The 16,387-nt window shown below is 42.3% G+C and overlaps 1 protein-coding gene across 1 annotated transcript in view; it reads right to left on the bottom strand.

Moving 5' to 3' along the window:
• The window catches only part of CD38 (CD38 molecule), a gene marked incomplete at its 5' end in the record, with an annotated part of 37,854 nt that overhangs the window by 17,611 nt on the left and 3,856 nt on the right, over nt 1-16,387 (bottom strand). The window contains one exon of the mRNA XM_081225109.1: nt 796-925. Within this exon, the coding sequence (XP_081081235.1) occupies nt 796-925 (130 nt within the window). The remainder of the gene's footprint in view (nt 1-795; nt 926-16,387) is intronic.

Consider the following 16,387-nt stretch of genomic DNA (forward strand, 5'->3'; position numbering starts at 1 on the left):
CATCATCATCACCATTGGAGGTCAGGGAGAGTTTTGCAACTCTGTAAGGTGGATTATTTTTGTTTGGATTGGGTTGGGGTTTGTGTTAGGATTTTTTTTTTTTTTTTTTGGTACGCAGGCCTCTCACTGTTGTGGCCTCTCCCTTTGCGGAGCACAGGCTCCGGACACATAGGCCCAGCTGCCATGGCTCACGGGCCCAGGCACGTGGGATCCTCCTGGACCGGGGCACGAACCCGTGTCCCCTGCACCGGCAGGCGGACCCCCAACCACTGTACCACCAGGGAAGCCCCGTGTTTGGTTTGGTTTGCCTGATTTTTGGCTAACTCTCCTTTCCTCTTTCTCTGTCCCCAGTTCTCTCTCTTACCTCCAGTCACCAGATGTTCTAAATCCCAATGACATCCTGGTCTCCCAATGGACCCCAAGCTCCCTCCCTGCCAACCATGACTACATCCTAATATACAGATTTTCCTCTTCCCTCATCCTTGTCAAAATGTGGCCCCATGACCTCTTCCCTTTAACTTTTTTTTTTTTTTTTTTTTTTTTTTTTTTTTGCGGTAGGCGGGCCTCTCACTGTTGTGGCCTCTCCCCTTGCAGAGCACAGGCTCCGGACGCGCAGGCTCAGCAGCCATGGCTCACGGGCCTAGCCGCTCTGCGGCATGTGGGATCTTCCCAGACCGGGGCACGAACCCGTGTCCCCTGCATCGGCAGGCGGACTCTCAACCACTGCGCCACCAGGGAAGCCCTTCCCTTTAACTTTTATCTTCAGTTTTTAAATCCATAACTTGACCCAGTTACCTTGTCACAAGGCACAGTTTGATTCACCAGCTTCATCAGTGGGTGGTAGTCTTCCTCTGTCGCACTGCAGGGGTCCTTAGAGATAAATGCATTCCTGAATGCCTCCCTGATCTTTTGGCAGTCTCCATCTCTTTGAGATAAAACATGGGAAATAAAATAAAAGATGAATAATTAGATTTCAAACATATGTTTAGAGCATAATTACCCCCCCAAAAAATCTGTGTGCCAAGTAAGTGGTTCATATACATCATCACGTCTCATGTACAACAGTTTTATGAGATGAGCATCACCCTCCCTGCCCTACAAGGTCCCTGCACTCGTGGAGCTTACTCTCTGGTTAGAGAGACAGACAGTATACAAACAAGCAGATAAGCTAATGAAATAAGTATGGATTATGATAAGTATGCAGGAAATCACTGGGGAATATTGAAGCAATGACCACTTTAGGGAGGCTGGTCTGGAGAGGGCTCCCTGAGACTAAATGTTGAGAAGGAGTGCATTCCAGACAGAGGGTGCTGCAAGTGCAAAGGCCCTGAGGCAGAAAAGAACTTGCTGATTTTGAGGAAGTGAGAAAAGAACAAAGGGAGAGGTGGTGAGAAATCAACAAAAATAATCAGTCTTTCAGACAAGGAAACAATTTCAAATTTTACCTAATTACCATGGGAAGGCAGTGGATAGTTTTAAGCACGGAAGTGGCCTCATCTGATTTTTGTTTTTGAAAATGTCACTCTGAAAAACTCTGTGTCAGCCCCAAAGATGGAGCAAAGTCTCTGAAATAGGAATTCCAACCCCAGGTCCTCTCCAAACAGCCCCTGGCAGTGAAAAGGCAGGCTGGCGAAGCAGCAGAGATGGAGGGGAGGGAGGGATGCTGGAGAAGATTGCAGCTGGACCTCCCCTTCTGTGCCTGTGTTAACTAGTGCACCTGAGCCCATCATTTCCTGGGGGGAAGGAAGTGGGTTTCCACTGAGAGTGCTCAGACACGGTTATCAGGACAAACTCCAGCCTTTGGACCCAGCATCCCAAGTACAGTACCAGGTCAGGTAGCTAAACCTGGGGGAGTAAAGACGAGCCCCTCGTTTTCTATTCCCTCTGAGCCTGCTCTGGCCCTGCAGGGCACTAACAAAGCAGCCATTCCAGATGGTCTTTTGCCTTCCCAACTCAGGCTGGCCAAGTCGAGTGGATTATTCCTCCTGATAAGCCAAGGAATCAGAGGATACCTGTGAGACACAGGGCCTTACACCAAAGCCACACTGTGTATGTTGGAGACTCATCTTCTCAGTCCAAAATAGCTGCTCCAGTTCCAGCCATCATGACTACATTCTAGCCAGCAGGAAAGGTTAGGGAAAAGAAAGGGGACAAGAAAGGAGGAGAAGGAAGAGAAGGGAAAAGTAACAGCAGCAATGGGATGTGCCAGCTGCCTTTTAAGGACAGGTGCTAGAAGATGTTCTTGCTATTTGCTCTTATCATATTTGTTAAAATGTAGTCATGGGCACACTTTGCTACAAGGAAAGATGAGAAATGCAGCCTTTAATGTTGATGGCCATTCCACATCAAAAAGTACAGTTTTACCACAATGAGATATCACCTCACACCTGTCAGAATGGCTATCATCAAAAAGAACACAAACAACAAATGTTGGTGAGGATGTGGAGAAAAGGGAACCATCCTACGCTGTTAGTGGGAATGTAAATTGGTACAGCCACTGCAGAAAACAGTACAGAGGTTTCTCAAAAAACTAAAAATAGGACTACAGTATGATCCAGCAATTCCACTTCTGGGGATATATCTAAAAAAAATTAAAAACACTAATTTGAAAAGATACATGCACCCCAGTGTTCATAGCAGCATTATTTACAAGTTCCAAGATATAGAAGGCCCTAAGTGTCCATCAACAGATGAATGGGTAAAGAAGATGTGGTATATACATATACAAGGGAATATTACTCAGCCATGAAAAAGAATGAAATTTTGCCATTTGGAGCCATATGAATGGGCTTGGAAGGCATTATGCTAAGTGAAGTAAGTCAGACAAAGACAAATACTGTATGATCTCACTTATAAGTGGAATCTAAAAAATGCAACAAATGAGTGAATACAACAAAAAAGAAGCAGACCCACAGATACAGAGAATAAACTAGTGGTTACCAGTGGGTTGGAGGGACAGGCAATATAGGGGTGGGGGAGTGGGAGGTACAAACTTTTGGATGTAAGGTAGACTCAAGGATGTATTGTACAACATGGGGATATAGCCAATATTTTATAATAACTGTACGTGGAAAGAAACCTTTAAAAATTGCATAAAAAATTAAAATAAAAAACCCCAAAAAATTTAGAATAAAAAAATCATGAAAGCACAGTTTTAATTCTAGAGAAGGGACCGGCCTGCATGCTCTGTCCCAGGAAGGTACCACCATTGTCCCATTTTACTGATAAAGAGGAAACTTTAAGGCTGTGAATTTAACCAATGTGCCCGAGGTAACATGATCAGTAAGTGGTAAAGCGGGACTGGACCCCAAATCTGTGGGAGCCTCCCACATGGCTACAGCCTTACGGGACAGGCTATTAAACTGCTCCAGCCTGGTATCTTCATCTGTAAGGGGGAGATAAGAATACTTCACGCCTGGGAAGTTTTGGAGGATTAAATGAGGTAACACTTGGCTTGTCCCCCGGCCATGGCTCTTTCATGGATGCCCCTCCCCTTCCCCAGCATGCATGGGACCGTTCACCTGCATCACTGCTGGCCTGTGAAAGCTCTGCCGGGAAACCATTATCCACCTGGCTCTGCCCATACATTATATATTTAAGAGAAAAACGTGCTTACATTATGTACTTCGACATCAGTCAAAGTTTACGGGGCACCATCACGGGAAGTTTAGAGCAAAGGTGTTTGGCGGCTGTTTTACTTTAGAGGACCATGTTTTACTTCAATTAATGTAATGCAGTGGCCCTCTCAGGAATTTCCTGTTCTGATCCCAACTCCCTCGTAAACTCTTCTGCCTCCCTCCTCAGCCACAAAGAGTGCAAGAGGAGAGACATCTCCTTGATGTGGAAGGACAAGAGAATTTTCCACCACAAAAATCTGGCAGTTCAGCGAAATCACCACGTGCTGGGCACCTACCATATACCAGATGCTTTCACCACCCAAAACGGGAGAACTCACAGACCTCCAAGAAGACTTTTATGCTTTTTAGGTATATAGACCCCTTCAAGACACATTACCTTAAGAATTCAAGAAACCCCAGGTTAAAAATTAAACAGAGGGCTTCCCTGGTGGTGCAGTGGTTGAGAGTCCGCCTGCCGATGCAGGGGACGCGGGTTCGTGCCGTGGTCCAGGAAGATCCCGCATGGCACGGAGCGGCTGGGCCCGTGAGCCATGGCCGCTGAGCCTGCGCATCCGGAGCCTGTGCTCCGCAACGGGAGAGGCCACAGCAGTGGGAGGCCCGCGTACAGCAAAAAAAAAAAAAAATTAAACAGAGTTCCTTGTTTAGAAGGAGCAGAGTTTAGAACATCAGAGTTGAAACAGACCTTGGAAGAGTTTACAACTCACCCATCTTCCCTTTCACTGTCTGAGACCAGAGCCTCCTACATGCCCCAAAAGTAAGAGGAAATAGGGAGAGGTGATGAGAAGGTTGGGGGCAGGCTTTATGAAGCCACTTTTCATCCTTAAAATCTGGGGGGGAGGGATAAATTTGGAGTTTGGGATTAAAATATACACACTACTAGAAATAAAATACATAACCAACAGGGACCTACTGTATAGCACAGGGGACTATACTCAATATCTTGTAATAACCTATAATGGAAAAGAATCTAAAAAAGAATATATATCTACACATATATACATATATAAGCAATCGCTTTGCTGTATACTTGACACTAACACGACATTGAAAATCAACTATATTTCAACAAAAATTTTTAAAAAATCAAAAGTAAACATTTCACCGTGGATGAGCAATAAGCATTTTAATTGGTAGATAGATAGAAAGATAGATGGATAGAAAGAAAGATAGAGGGAATTCCCTGGCGGTCCAGTGGTTAGGACTCCATGCTTCCACTGCAAGGGGCGCGGGTTTGATCCCTGGTCAGGGAACTAAGATTCCGCATACAACGCTGCACAGCCAAAAAAAAAAAAAAAAAAAGAAATATAGATAGATAAAAATAAAAAGAAATTAGGACAGAGGGTACAGAGATGTCAGCAGTACTCATTCATACATGTCATTGCAGACATGGGCCTCAAGTTCACAAGTGTGGCTGGAAAAATGTGCCTTAATTTAGTTATTTTTATTTGCAAAGCCCACAGTCCTCATTTTTGTCCCCCTGGGTAGAGCACCGTTCCATCAAATCAAATGGCAGCCAAGCAAAAGCTGTTTCGAGTAAGCAGGCTGGTTTCAAGGAAACAGAGGGCCTCAGGATCCCTGCGTCCTGCGGGGATGGAAGCAGATGTCTCTAGCTAAAGAGGCAGCGTGGGAGAAGTAAGAACCATTTCTGAGACTTCAGTATCGTTCTTCTCTTCAATAGTTCCTCTGTTCCAAAATTAGAGGCTTTAACTGTGACTCTTCTAGGGCAGCCCGCCCTTCACTGTGAAGGGGATCGTGAGCCCAGCGGCTGTTCCTGAGAGCTCAGGCCATGCCTGTGGCCCCTCCTCATGGTCACCTGGCCCAGAGGGTTGTTGGGCGTCACCGGGTCCTGTGAGCTCTGGTCGCACATGAGGATCCCCTGGAGAGCTTTGGGAAACACACAGTGCCTGGCTCTGGACCAACCAAGGCAGGATGAGGGAAGGGGAAGAGAGCAGAACCTGTAATTTTCCAAAAGCTTCCCATTCCCACCTCCTCCCAGACCCCTGGAAACAACCCTCCTACTTCCTGTCTCAATGAATTTGAAGACGGTATTTACTTCCTATAAGTGGACTCAGACAGTGTTTTTCTTTTTGTGACTGGCTTATTTCACTGAGCATAATTACCTCACGGTCTGTTCATGTTGTAACGTGTCAGAATGTCCTTCTTTTTTCAGGCTGAATAGCATTTCATTGTAGGTATTCACCACAGTTTGTTTATCTCTTCACCCATCATGGGCACTTGGGTTACTTCCTCCACCCATCCTTTCATTCCACAAATACTTACTGAGGGCCTACTGCTAGCTTCACAACAGACACAGGGCTAAAAAGAGAAATACACACCATTTCTATCTTCAAGGCACTCATGTCAAGGTCTAGAGCAGACAAAGAACAAAACTCATTACAACTAAAGCACTGGTGGCTTGCCCGAGGCACTAAAATTTGCGAACACAATAATGAGTAGAGCATTTTCTCATTTTCTACTACCGAGGATAGAAACAGATTTAAAAAAGAAAAACAAAAACGACTAAATGTGAATCAGTATCCTCATTTTGAGAATGATTTTTCTTTGTTTTCTCTCCCAATTGTTGTGACACACGCAAAATCGATATATGTTTGTAACCTCGGTGGGTTTCTCTTTGACTTTGGCTTTGCTTTCTTTGGTGGGTTCCAGAGTGATTAGTGATTTGTAGCCAACAAAAAGGAGATGCTTTATAGGGCGCCTGTGCTCAGCGGAATATAAAGCAGTCTTTGAACAAAGTTTTTATACAGAGCTTGGAATACTTTGGGTGATGTTTATTTTACATTAAGTGGGAAAAGTAGGCTTAAACTTACAGAAATAGAAAAAGAATGGCAAATAGAAAAAGAATGGCATCAAACTGAGCAGTGGAGTTGTCTCTGGGAAGAGAAATAAAGGGGAATTTCCGCTTTCATCCTATACTTTTCTGTTGGCTTACAACAGAAATGGATTCTTGTATTATGCAAGTAACCTAGAAAAGAAGAGGTTAATTTTTTTTAACTGAAGAGCTGGTATGATTACAATCAATTTTTAAAAAGTGGAAAAAAACCCACAGTAATCAAACCATGTCTTAAAAATAGTAATATCTTGTTGCTAGGAGTATAAGGGTTGCTTTGTGACCTTTTCTTCCCTATATTTTGAATGTTTCTATAATAAGCATATATTACAGTGGGGAGCATGGCAAAACTTTCATTTTCTTTTCAAGTTGCTTGAGCTGTTAGCCCAAGCATTTGAGACTCTTGGAAGGTCTTAGAACATGGGAACAGCTCAAGTCCAAACCCCCGTGGTCGCCACCTACCATTTCTGTGCCGTCTCCCACATCTCTGGGCCAAGAGGTGACATTTCTCATTCCTCATCTAGCTCAGTTCAACACCAGGGAGACTTAGTGTTGGTGACCCAGACCCATTTCTCAAGACCTAATGACATGAAATATGGGGTGAGGTGAGGGCTAGGGCCATGCACCTCTTCCAGGGCATCTTTCTTTCCACCTTAAAGACTTCCTTGCATCCTTAAGCAAAATCAGATTGTCAGATCACATTCTCACTTATCCCAGATTGTACCCAGAATCAAACTTTGTGAGTAATTTCAAGGAGACGGGTCATTGAGAAGCTCAGACAAAGCAAGGACAGGTCGGGGCATCCTGTATAGCCCCCAGGGTCCATCCTGTCCTCCTTCCTGGCCCAGAATGATAGATGAAGTTACCAAATGAGGTTTTGCAAGGTTCCTCACACAGCCAGAAGGACTGAAGTGATGAGGCATCTCCATTTTATTCTCTGGAGCACTCTATAGCTTCCATGATTTTTCTGGGACTCAAACCTCACACGTACTGCATTTATTTTCTATCAGTGATCCTTTAACCAAGGACATCCTGCTGAGGGCATTCAAGAGATAAATCTCTTCATTCTAACAAATATCACTAGTGTATCTGCCCAGAGGGCCAGTTGTCAAGGAGATCCCAGCAGCTCACTTGCCTTCCTTTAATTCCCTCAGGGGCATCCCTCTTCCTAAATAAGTAAAGCCAGCTACTTTAGCTCCTTCCTCCCTGGGGCCCAGCGAGCACCAGGTTGTATGTGTGTGGAGACGGTGTGGTGATGAAAAAGAGAAACTCAGCCCTTGACACGTGGGAGCTGGCCTGGCACTGGTAGAAAGGCCTTGGTGTTCTCCTGTGGACCACAACTCCAGGACAGTGACATCAGGTAAGGTCACTGTGTGACCATGACAGCACTCCATGTGAACAGACAAAAGCAATGTCCAAACCGCACACACACAAATGAAGTGACCCAATATCCATTCATTGTAGCTCCTATGAGTGACTGCTGCTTCTTTACCAATTACAGCTTCAGCTTTGCTTCATTCTTCCAGCATGATAGATAAGATTTATTAAGATTTCCTATCACAGAATTACCCCCTTCCCCTCTGCTTCCTGGCAGCAAAGCCAGCCTCCTCGAACCTTTGCCAAATCTCATAAAATAATCCTGAATCTTACAAGTCCTTTCTATCATCCTCAGACAGAGCCCCGCCCTGACCCTGTGGGTCCCTATGGTGAGCGCTCAGTCTTCTTGTAAAGAGCAATACACCCACCTTGTTCAACCACATTGTAGTGGATGGTCTTGGGGTTTGGGGGAGGTATTGACGGTAACCCACAGTCTGAATGGGACATTACAGAATCGAAAGGTCTGTAAAAATCATCATCCCTTCATCAGTGTTTATGCCTGACAAGTTCCCGGAGCAGCTTCTGAAAGACATGATTTGTTAATAAGCAACTTTCCGTGTTGAGCTGGACGCTCAATCTGACAGCTGTTTTCTGTTTGCCTCCTTAACCGGTGACCTGGAGGCTCAATGCATGCAGGCTGGGCACAGATATCAGGATTCAAGGTCACTGGGATGTCCTCCCCCTTCCTCCCACTCAGCTCCTTCCAGCAGATGCCGTTACCTATCCCCCGAGAGTATTCCCTCTTGTTCACTTCCCACCCCTTCTCCCTACCTCTGACCCACCTAGATAGGTTGTCTCCCGTGCCCAGAAGTCATGCTAGAAGGAGGAAGGAGGGGGCACGAACACCACAGAGCACTCACTGTGTCCCAGGTGCTGCGCTTGGTGCTCACCTTGTATGCATCCAGTTTAACTCTCACACCAGCCCCACGGGGAGTAGGGGTACAATCCCCTGCTACTGAGGCTCAGAGCTTAGTAACTTGCCCAAAGCCAGTCAGCAAGTGGCACAGCTGCCTTAGGTCTGAACTCTGCTCTCCCTGCTAAGCAATACTGCGTCCCACAGGAAATGTTAAATCACGTCCCTACCTATCCGCAGAACGAAGTGGGTCCTAACAGAAAGGAGGACCCAAGACCCCAGAGGGGTTGTCATTTCCCTGTAGGTCACATGAGAATTTGAAGACCAGAATAGGGACAGAAAGTAAGTGGAATAAGAGGGGATGGGGCAGAAAGTGTTAAAGTCTTATGCTAAAGCGAAGAAAACAAACAAAAAAAAAACCCCAAAAAAGATATATTTGGTGGTTAAATCCATTTTGTATGTTGTCAGCCTACTTGAGGCTTCATAACTCTGTAATGTCACCTCTCTCTAAACCTACATCCTTCCCATAAATGACAATTATATTTCAAAGTCCCCATCAATGCAGCAACATCACCTTCGTAATGTGTTGCTCCCTGGGGAAAGTGTTCACATCCCAAATCCTCTTCCCTAAAAGCACTTGAATCTCAAGGGATAATTACACTCAGTCTGTGAATTTTCCTGCTGTTATGTCCTGCGGGGCAGCTTGTCTTGTACCAAAGAAAACGCACAGGTTAACTCAGCTATGAAGTCTCAAATTTGAGGCTACTGGAAGCCTGCATTGAAGGTGAAGACTGCCACCTAGTGGAAGAAGGGAGTAATTGTCAGGGTTCACTGAGGCAATTAGGACTTCCCTAAGTAGGATCTTAAAATCAGACTCTTCCGGCTGAAGGAAAGCTCAGAAATCATTGATTCATCAATCTGGCAAATATTTATTGAGCATATACTATGTTCCAGGCGCATTTATGAGTAAGTAAGATACACCAGTGAACAAAATACACAAGGGTCTCTGTCCTGTGAGAATTCCATTCTACCAGAACAAGACTGACAATAAACCAATTTTCAGCAAGACTGACAATAAAGATAATGAATGTTGTAGAGTATCATAGAAATTTATAAATTCTATTAAAAAAAGGAAAAATAGGGCTTCCCTGGTGGCGCAGTGGTTGAGAGTCCGCCTGCCGATGCAGGGGACACGGGTTCGTGCCCCTATCCCGGAAGATCCCACATGCCGCGCAGCGGCTGGGCCCGCGAGCCATGGCCGCGGAGCCTGTGTGTCCGGAGCCTGTGCTCCGCAACGGGAGAGGCCACAGCAGTGAGAGGCCCGCGTACAGCAAAAAAAAAAAAAAAAAAAAAAGGAAAAATAGAATAGGATAAGGGTGTCAGAGGTTATGGGGGAGGAGGTGTCTGTTTTTGGCATTAAACAAGGAGGATAGTAGATGACCTTTCAGCAAAGAATTGAAGGAAGCAAAGAACTTAGTCATACAGACATCCAAGCAAACAGCGTTCTGGGCAGAAGGAACAACCTTCCCAACCGCCCGAGTGCCTGGTGTGTTCAAGAAACAGTAGAGAAGCCAGTGTGGCTGGAGCAGAGTGAGCAAGGTGGACAATAGATAGAAATGAGGTCAGAAAAGTGATGCTGTCCCACTGAGCAGAGTTTCATAAGCTTCTACTCATGGTGAACTGAGGAGCCATAGAGGATACTGAGCACAGGAGGTACATGATATTACTTAAGTTTCAAAAGATTTCTCTGACTGCTTTGTTGAATATAGTCTGAAAGAGGGAACAGGCAGAGAACGGTAGACCAGTAATCCAGGCAAGTGCCCATGGTGATTTGGACCAGGGTGGTAGCAGTGGTGATGGTGAGAAGTGATAGATTCTTGATTCATTGTAAATTTCCTAACAGATAGGATGCATGGTGTTAGAGAAATAAGGAGTCAATGATAATTCCAGGGCTTGGGGCCTGAGACACTGGAAGGATGGGGTTGCCTTTAACTGAGATCGAGAAGGCTTTGGGTTGAGGTATTGATCAGGATACATAATATACTATGTAGTATATATTATAACATATGCTATATATGAAATGCTACATATTATATACTATATATTAAAATTATATTCTACATATTATATCAAAGTGGGATATATACATATATATAATTATAGGAATGCAAAAATGGGAAATATTGAGCCATAAATTTAACAAACTATATGCAAGACTTGTACTCTGAAAACAAAACATTGCCGAGAGAAATTTTTAAATGATTAAGGAAATAGAGAGATATCCCATATTCATGGGTTGGAAGGCTCAATATTAAGATGTTAGCAAATCACAAATCAAAATTTCAGCATGCTTTGTTAAAAATACTGGCAAGTTGATTCTAAAATTTATATGAAAATACAAGCTAGCCAAAGCAATCAAAGGAAAAAAAAGCTGGAGGACTTATATTATTTGGCTTCAAGACTTGCTAAAGAGCTTCAGTGATCTAGACAATATAAGAGTTGTGAAAGGGTAGCTATAGATCAAGGAAATAGAACAGAGAGTTCAGAAAGAAACCCATACATACATGGTACTGTAGAGTGAATTTTGTGTCCCCCAAAATTTGTAAGTTGAAATCTATTTCCCAAGGTGATAGCATTTGGAGATGAGGCATTTGGGGTAATTAGGTTATGAGAGTGGAGCCATCATGAATGGGATTAGCATCCTTATAAAAGAGATCCAGAGAGCTCCCTCCTCCCTTCCTCCATGTGAAGACCCAGAGAGAAGGTGGCCATCTTTGAACTAGGAAGTAGGTTCTCAGCAGACACTGAATCTGCTGGCATCTTGATCTTGGACTTTCAGCCTCCAGAACTGTGAGAAATAAATTTCTGTTGTTCATAAGCCACCCAGTCTGTGGTGTTCTGTTATGGCACCAGGAATTGACTCAGACATGGTCAACTGACTTTCAGGAAAGGAGTCAAAGAGATTCAGTGGGGAAGAGAAAGCTTTGTCAATAAATGATACTACAGCAAATAGGTTTTTCATATGTGAAAAAACATGAAATTGACCCTTATTTCACACCATACACAAAATTAACTAGAAATGGATCAAAGACCTAAAGCACAGTTATATAAGAAAAAATGAACAAGTTGGACCGTATAAAGATTTAAAAAACAAACTTTGTTTTTTAAAAGACTCCATTTAAGAAGATGAAAAGGCAAGTCATAAAGTGGAGGTAAATATTTTCAGGATACATCTGATAAAAGACTTGTATTCAGAATATATAAACCACCTACAACTCAATGATAAGAACTAAAACCTAATTTTTTTTTAAGATTGGGAAAAGATTTGAATACATGCTTCAATAAGCCCATGAGATAATGTTCAACATCATTAGCCATGAGGAAAATGCAAATTAAAACCACCATTAAAATACCATGCAGGGCTTCCCTGGTGGTGCAGTGGTTGAGAGTTCGCCTGCTGATGCAGGGGACACGGGTTTATGCCCCGGTCCGGGAAGATCCCACATGCCACGGAGCGGCTGGGCCCGTGAGCCATGGCCGCTGAGCCTGCGCATCCGGAGCCTGTGCTCCACAACGGGAGAGGCCACAGCAGTAGGAGGCCCGCGTACTGCAGAGGAAAAGAAAAAAAAAAAAAACCACTGCAAACCCATCAGAACACTTCTAGCAAGGAAGAGTAACAACTAGAATATTCATACCCTGATAATGAACACATAAAACTATACAATTACCTTGTGAAACAGTTTAGTAGTTTCTTAAATAGCTAAACTACATGGTTCAGCTATTTCATTTTTGGACATTTACCCAGGAAAAATGAAACCACGTGTCCACACAGTAACTTGTACACTAATATTCATAGGAGCTTTATTCATAATACTGTATCCAAAAAGTGAATATAAGCCAAATGCCCATCAACAGATGAACGGATAAACAACTTGTGGTATATACAAACAATGGACTACTATTCATCAATAAAAGGGAAGGAACTATTAATACATACAACAACATGGGTGAATTCAAATATATTATGCCAAAACCATGAAAGAAGCCAGAGACAAAAGAGTATGTAGTACGTGATTCTGTTTATATAAACTTCCAAAAAAATGTAAAATAATGTCTACTAACAGAAGGTAGAGGTACCCTACTCAATGTCAAGACATTAGTAATTTAAACAATGTGGAGTGGTATAGAGAAAAATAGATCATAAAACAGATTAGAGCCCAGAAGTGAACTGATAAACCTGATATGCAACAGAAATGGCATTATAAAGCCCTTGATAAAGGATGGATTATTTGATAATTGGTACTCGCACAACTGACTATCCATCTGTAGGGAAAAAAATGAAATTAGGTTCCTACTTTATACCACACACAAAAATATATTCCATATGGATAAAATGCTTAATGAAAATCAAACATTTAATATTTTTAGATTATATGTGACACTTTTGTTGCCTCTGGTAGAAAATAAGTTCTTAAATAACACACAAAAGGCACAACTATAAAAGATAAATATGATTACATTAAAATCTTCAGTAAGACAAAGGACCCAATAAATAAAGTCAAGAGTCAAACCACAGATTAGGAGAACATATTTGCAATCCACATAACTGACAAAAAATTAGAATCCTGAATGTATAAAGAAGAAAAACAATTCAATACAAAAACAGTCAAAAGACAAAAACAGGCATTTCACAAAAGAAACCAGAATACCAATAAACACATTAAAAAATGATCAGTTATGTTAGTAATCAGGGAAACAAAAATTAGAGCCACAAAGAGATGAGTAAAATTGTTTGACAATTCCAAGTGCTGGTGAGGAGGTACAGTAACAAACAGTAAATTCACACTGCTTTTGTGAAAGGAAGTTGATACCACAGAGTTGGAGACCTGTTTGGCCATATGTAATGTGGCAGACACTGTTGCTTCCCAACCCAAATAGATATTCCTCACCCTTCTTCCCTACTGACAAAGCATGTCTCCTATTATAGTGATTCCAAATATCAAATACTCACTTCGCAAGCCTCCTCTACAGTTTGGGCAGCCATGTGAGCCAATTCTGGCTAATGAGATTCAAGGGGAAGCACAGAGGCAGTTGAGGAAGGGCTTCTGGGAAAGATGCTATTCCCTGATAAAGAGACTTGCAAGGAGGGCACTCTTGCCCATCCTCCTGCTCTCTGTTCCTGGGTATCACTCTCTAAGGACATAATGCCTGGAACTGCAGATGCCACCTTGTGACAAGAAGCTCAAGGATGAAAGCCACCCTAGGGAGATGGAGGAGTGAAAGGTCCTGGGCCATCAGTGAGCTGCTGAATCTACCAAGGACCACCCCAATTCTGATATCTTGTCATGTGTATATATAAAAAATCTCTTGCTTTAAACCTCTTATAGTTGAGTATTCTTTTACTTGCAGCCAAAAGCATCTTAATTGGTACACCCATTGTTATGGGCTAAATTGTGTCCCCTAAAAGATGTTGAAGTCCTAACTCCCAGTCCCTCAGAATGTGACCTTATTTGGAAATAAGATCTTTGCAGAAGATCAGGTTAAGATGAGAGTAAGGGTGACCCTTAATCCAATATGACCGGTGTCCTTAGAAAAGGAGGAAACTTGGACCCAGAGGCAGACACACACAGAAGGAAGAACATGTGAAGACACAGAAAGAACATCATCTGCTAGGCAAGGAATGCCCGAGGCTTCTAGAAATGAGAGAGTCAGGTAACAGAGTCTTCCTCACAGCCCTCAGAAAGAGCCAACACTTCTGACACGTTGATTTCAGACTTCTGGCCTCCAGAAGTGTGAGACAATAAATGTCCACTGTTTAAGCCACCCAGTTTGTGGTATTTTGTTATGACAGCTCTAGCAAATTAATACACCCAGTAAAGGTGAAAATGACATACTCTATGAATTTGGAATTCTGCCTCTAGGTAAACATCTTAGAAAAAAATCATAAGCGCAAGTAGACATGTATGTTTTAGCATTGTGTATGTCAGCAAAAACTGAGAATAAGGGAATCTGTTAATAAGTGTAGGTTACGATCATTCAGCAGGGTACTACACAGCAGTTAAAATTAATGAACTAGTGCTCATATAGCAACATGAATAAATCTCTAAAATAATGTAATCGAAATCACCAAAACCTATTGATAAGTGGAAAAAGCAAAGGTTATTCTACAGGGCAAAAACACAAAATAAATACAAATTAAAATTAAAATTCAGTAACATCTTCCCTTATCAGATTGGCAAAAATCAGAAAGTTTGAAAACATCTTGTGTAGTGAACGTATGAGGAAATAAACTCTCATTGCCTCATGAAGAGAATTGCCTCATGAAGAGAATTGCCTCATAAAGAGAAATCTGGCTATGTTTTCAAAATGTAAAATGGTATATTTTTTGACTTAGTGATTCTGCTTCTAGGATTCTATCTTACATCTCCAAGTATTTTATTGCAGCATGGTTTGCAATATATTGCAAAAGTTTTAAAACAACCTAAATGTCCATCAGTACAAGTCTAGAATATGGTAAATCTAGACAGGGGAATATTATTAGAATGAGACAGAACTACATTGATAATCAAGATAAACTGTTAAGTGGAAAAAAAGTGAGACAGAGAAGAGAGGATGTGTATAGAAAAGAAGAATATATGAATATATGCTTATACAGTCAGAGAACATTTCTAGAAAGATACAAGTGAAACAAGTAGTATTTGCCTCTGAGAAAGAAGAAAAGAAAATTGAGGGAAGAGGTATTTTGATTTTTATCTATAGCATGTTATTTCTTTAAAAACTAGGGAATAAAAGATCTGACAGAAATATGACAAAAGTTTTATTGTCTGTTAATTCTGCACGATGTGTAAATGGCTAGTTGTAACATTGTTCTATGAATATTTCAGTGCATTTAACATTTTCATAATTTAACATGTTTAATTTTTTAAGAAAAGAATGGAGAGGAGATATGACCAGGGCAATAAGGAATATTGAAGAAGGAGAAAGTAGTCCCTTGAATGGGAAGAATGAAGAAAACTAGACCTGTCAAATACAAAAAGTACAATTTTTAGCTGTAAAGGGATATGTTCGGGCTTCCCAGGTGGCGCCGTGGTTGGGAGTCCGCCTGCCGATGCAGGGGACGCGGGTTCGTGCGTGACCTGGTCCGGGAGGATCCCACATGCCGCCGAGCGGCTGAGCCCGTGAGCCATGGCCGCTGAGCCTGCGCGTCCGGAGCCTGTGCTCCACAGCGGTGAGAGGCCCGCAAAACGGCAAAAAAAAAAAAAGGGATATGTTCATAACCTTGGTTTCCAAAGCACCTTTTAAAATTTTTACCAAGAAGTATTAAAACATGAAATCAGATCCCCAAAATGCGATTAATTGTCTTTCATCTAAGTCTCACATACTCCTTTGTAGTTTTAAAACTCTCCCAGTTTCAACTGTATGTCTTCTGTCTTTCTTTACTCTTAAAGAATCCCCAAGGAGATTTCATTACTGCTCTAGACAACTTAATTCATAAACAGATGTCTACTCCTAGAAACCAAGATAATGCAGGAAGCAATTTTATTATGAATTTCACAATATTTACACCATGAGGTACCAAAACCAGAAATGACTTTATAACATTTGCTTGTTAGTCATAATAAGAGAAAACAAACCTTTGAACTATATCAAGACAAATATGGACCATGGCCA

The sequence above is a fragment of the Mesoplodon bidens genome (genome assembly GCF_964165515.1).
Source record: "Mesoplodon bidens genome assembly, chromosome: 1".
Classification (NCBI taxonomy): Eukaryota; Metazoa; Chordata; class Mammalia; order Artiodactyla; family Ziphiidae; genus Mesoplodon; species Mesoplodon bidens.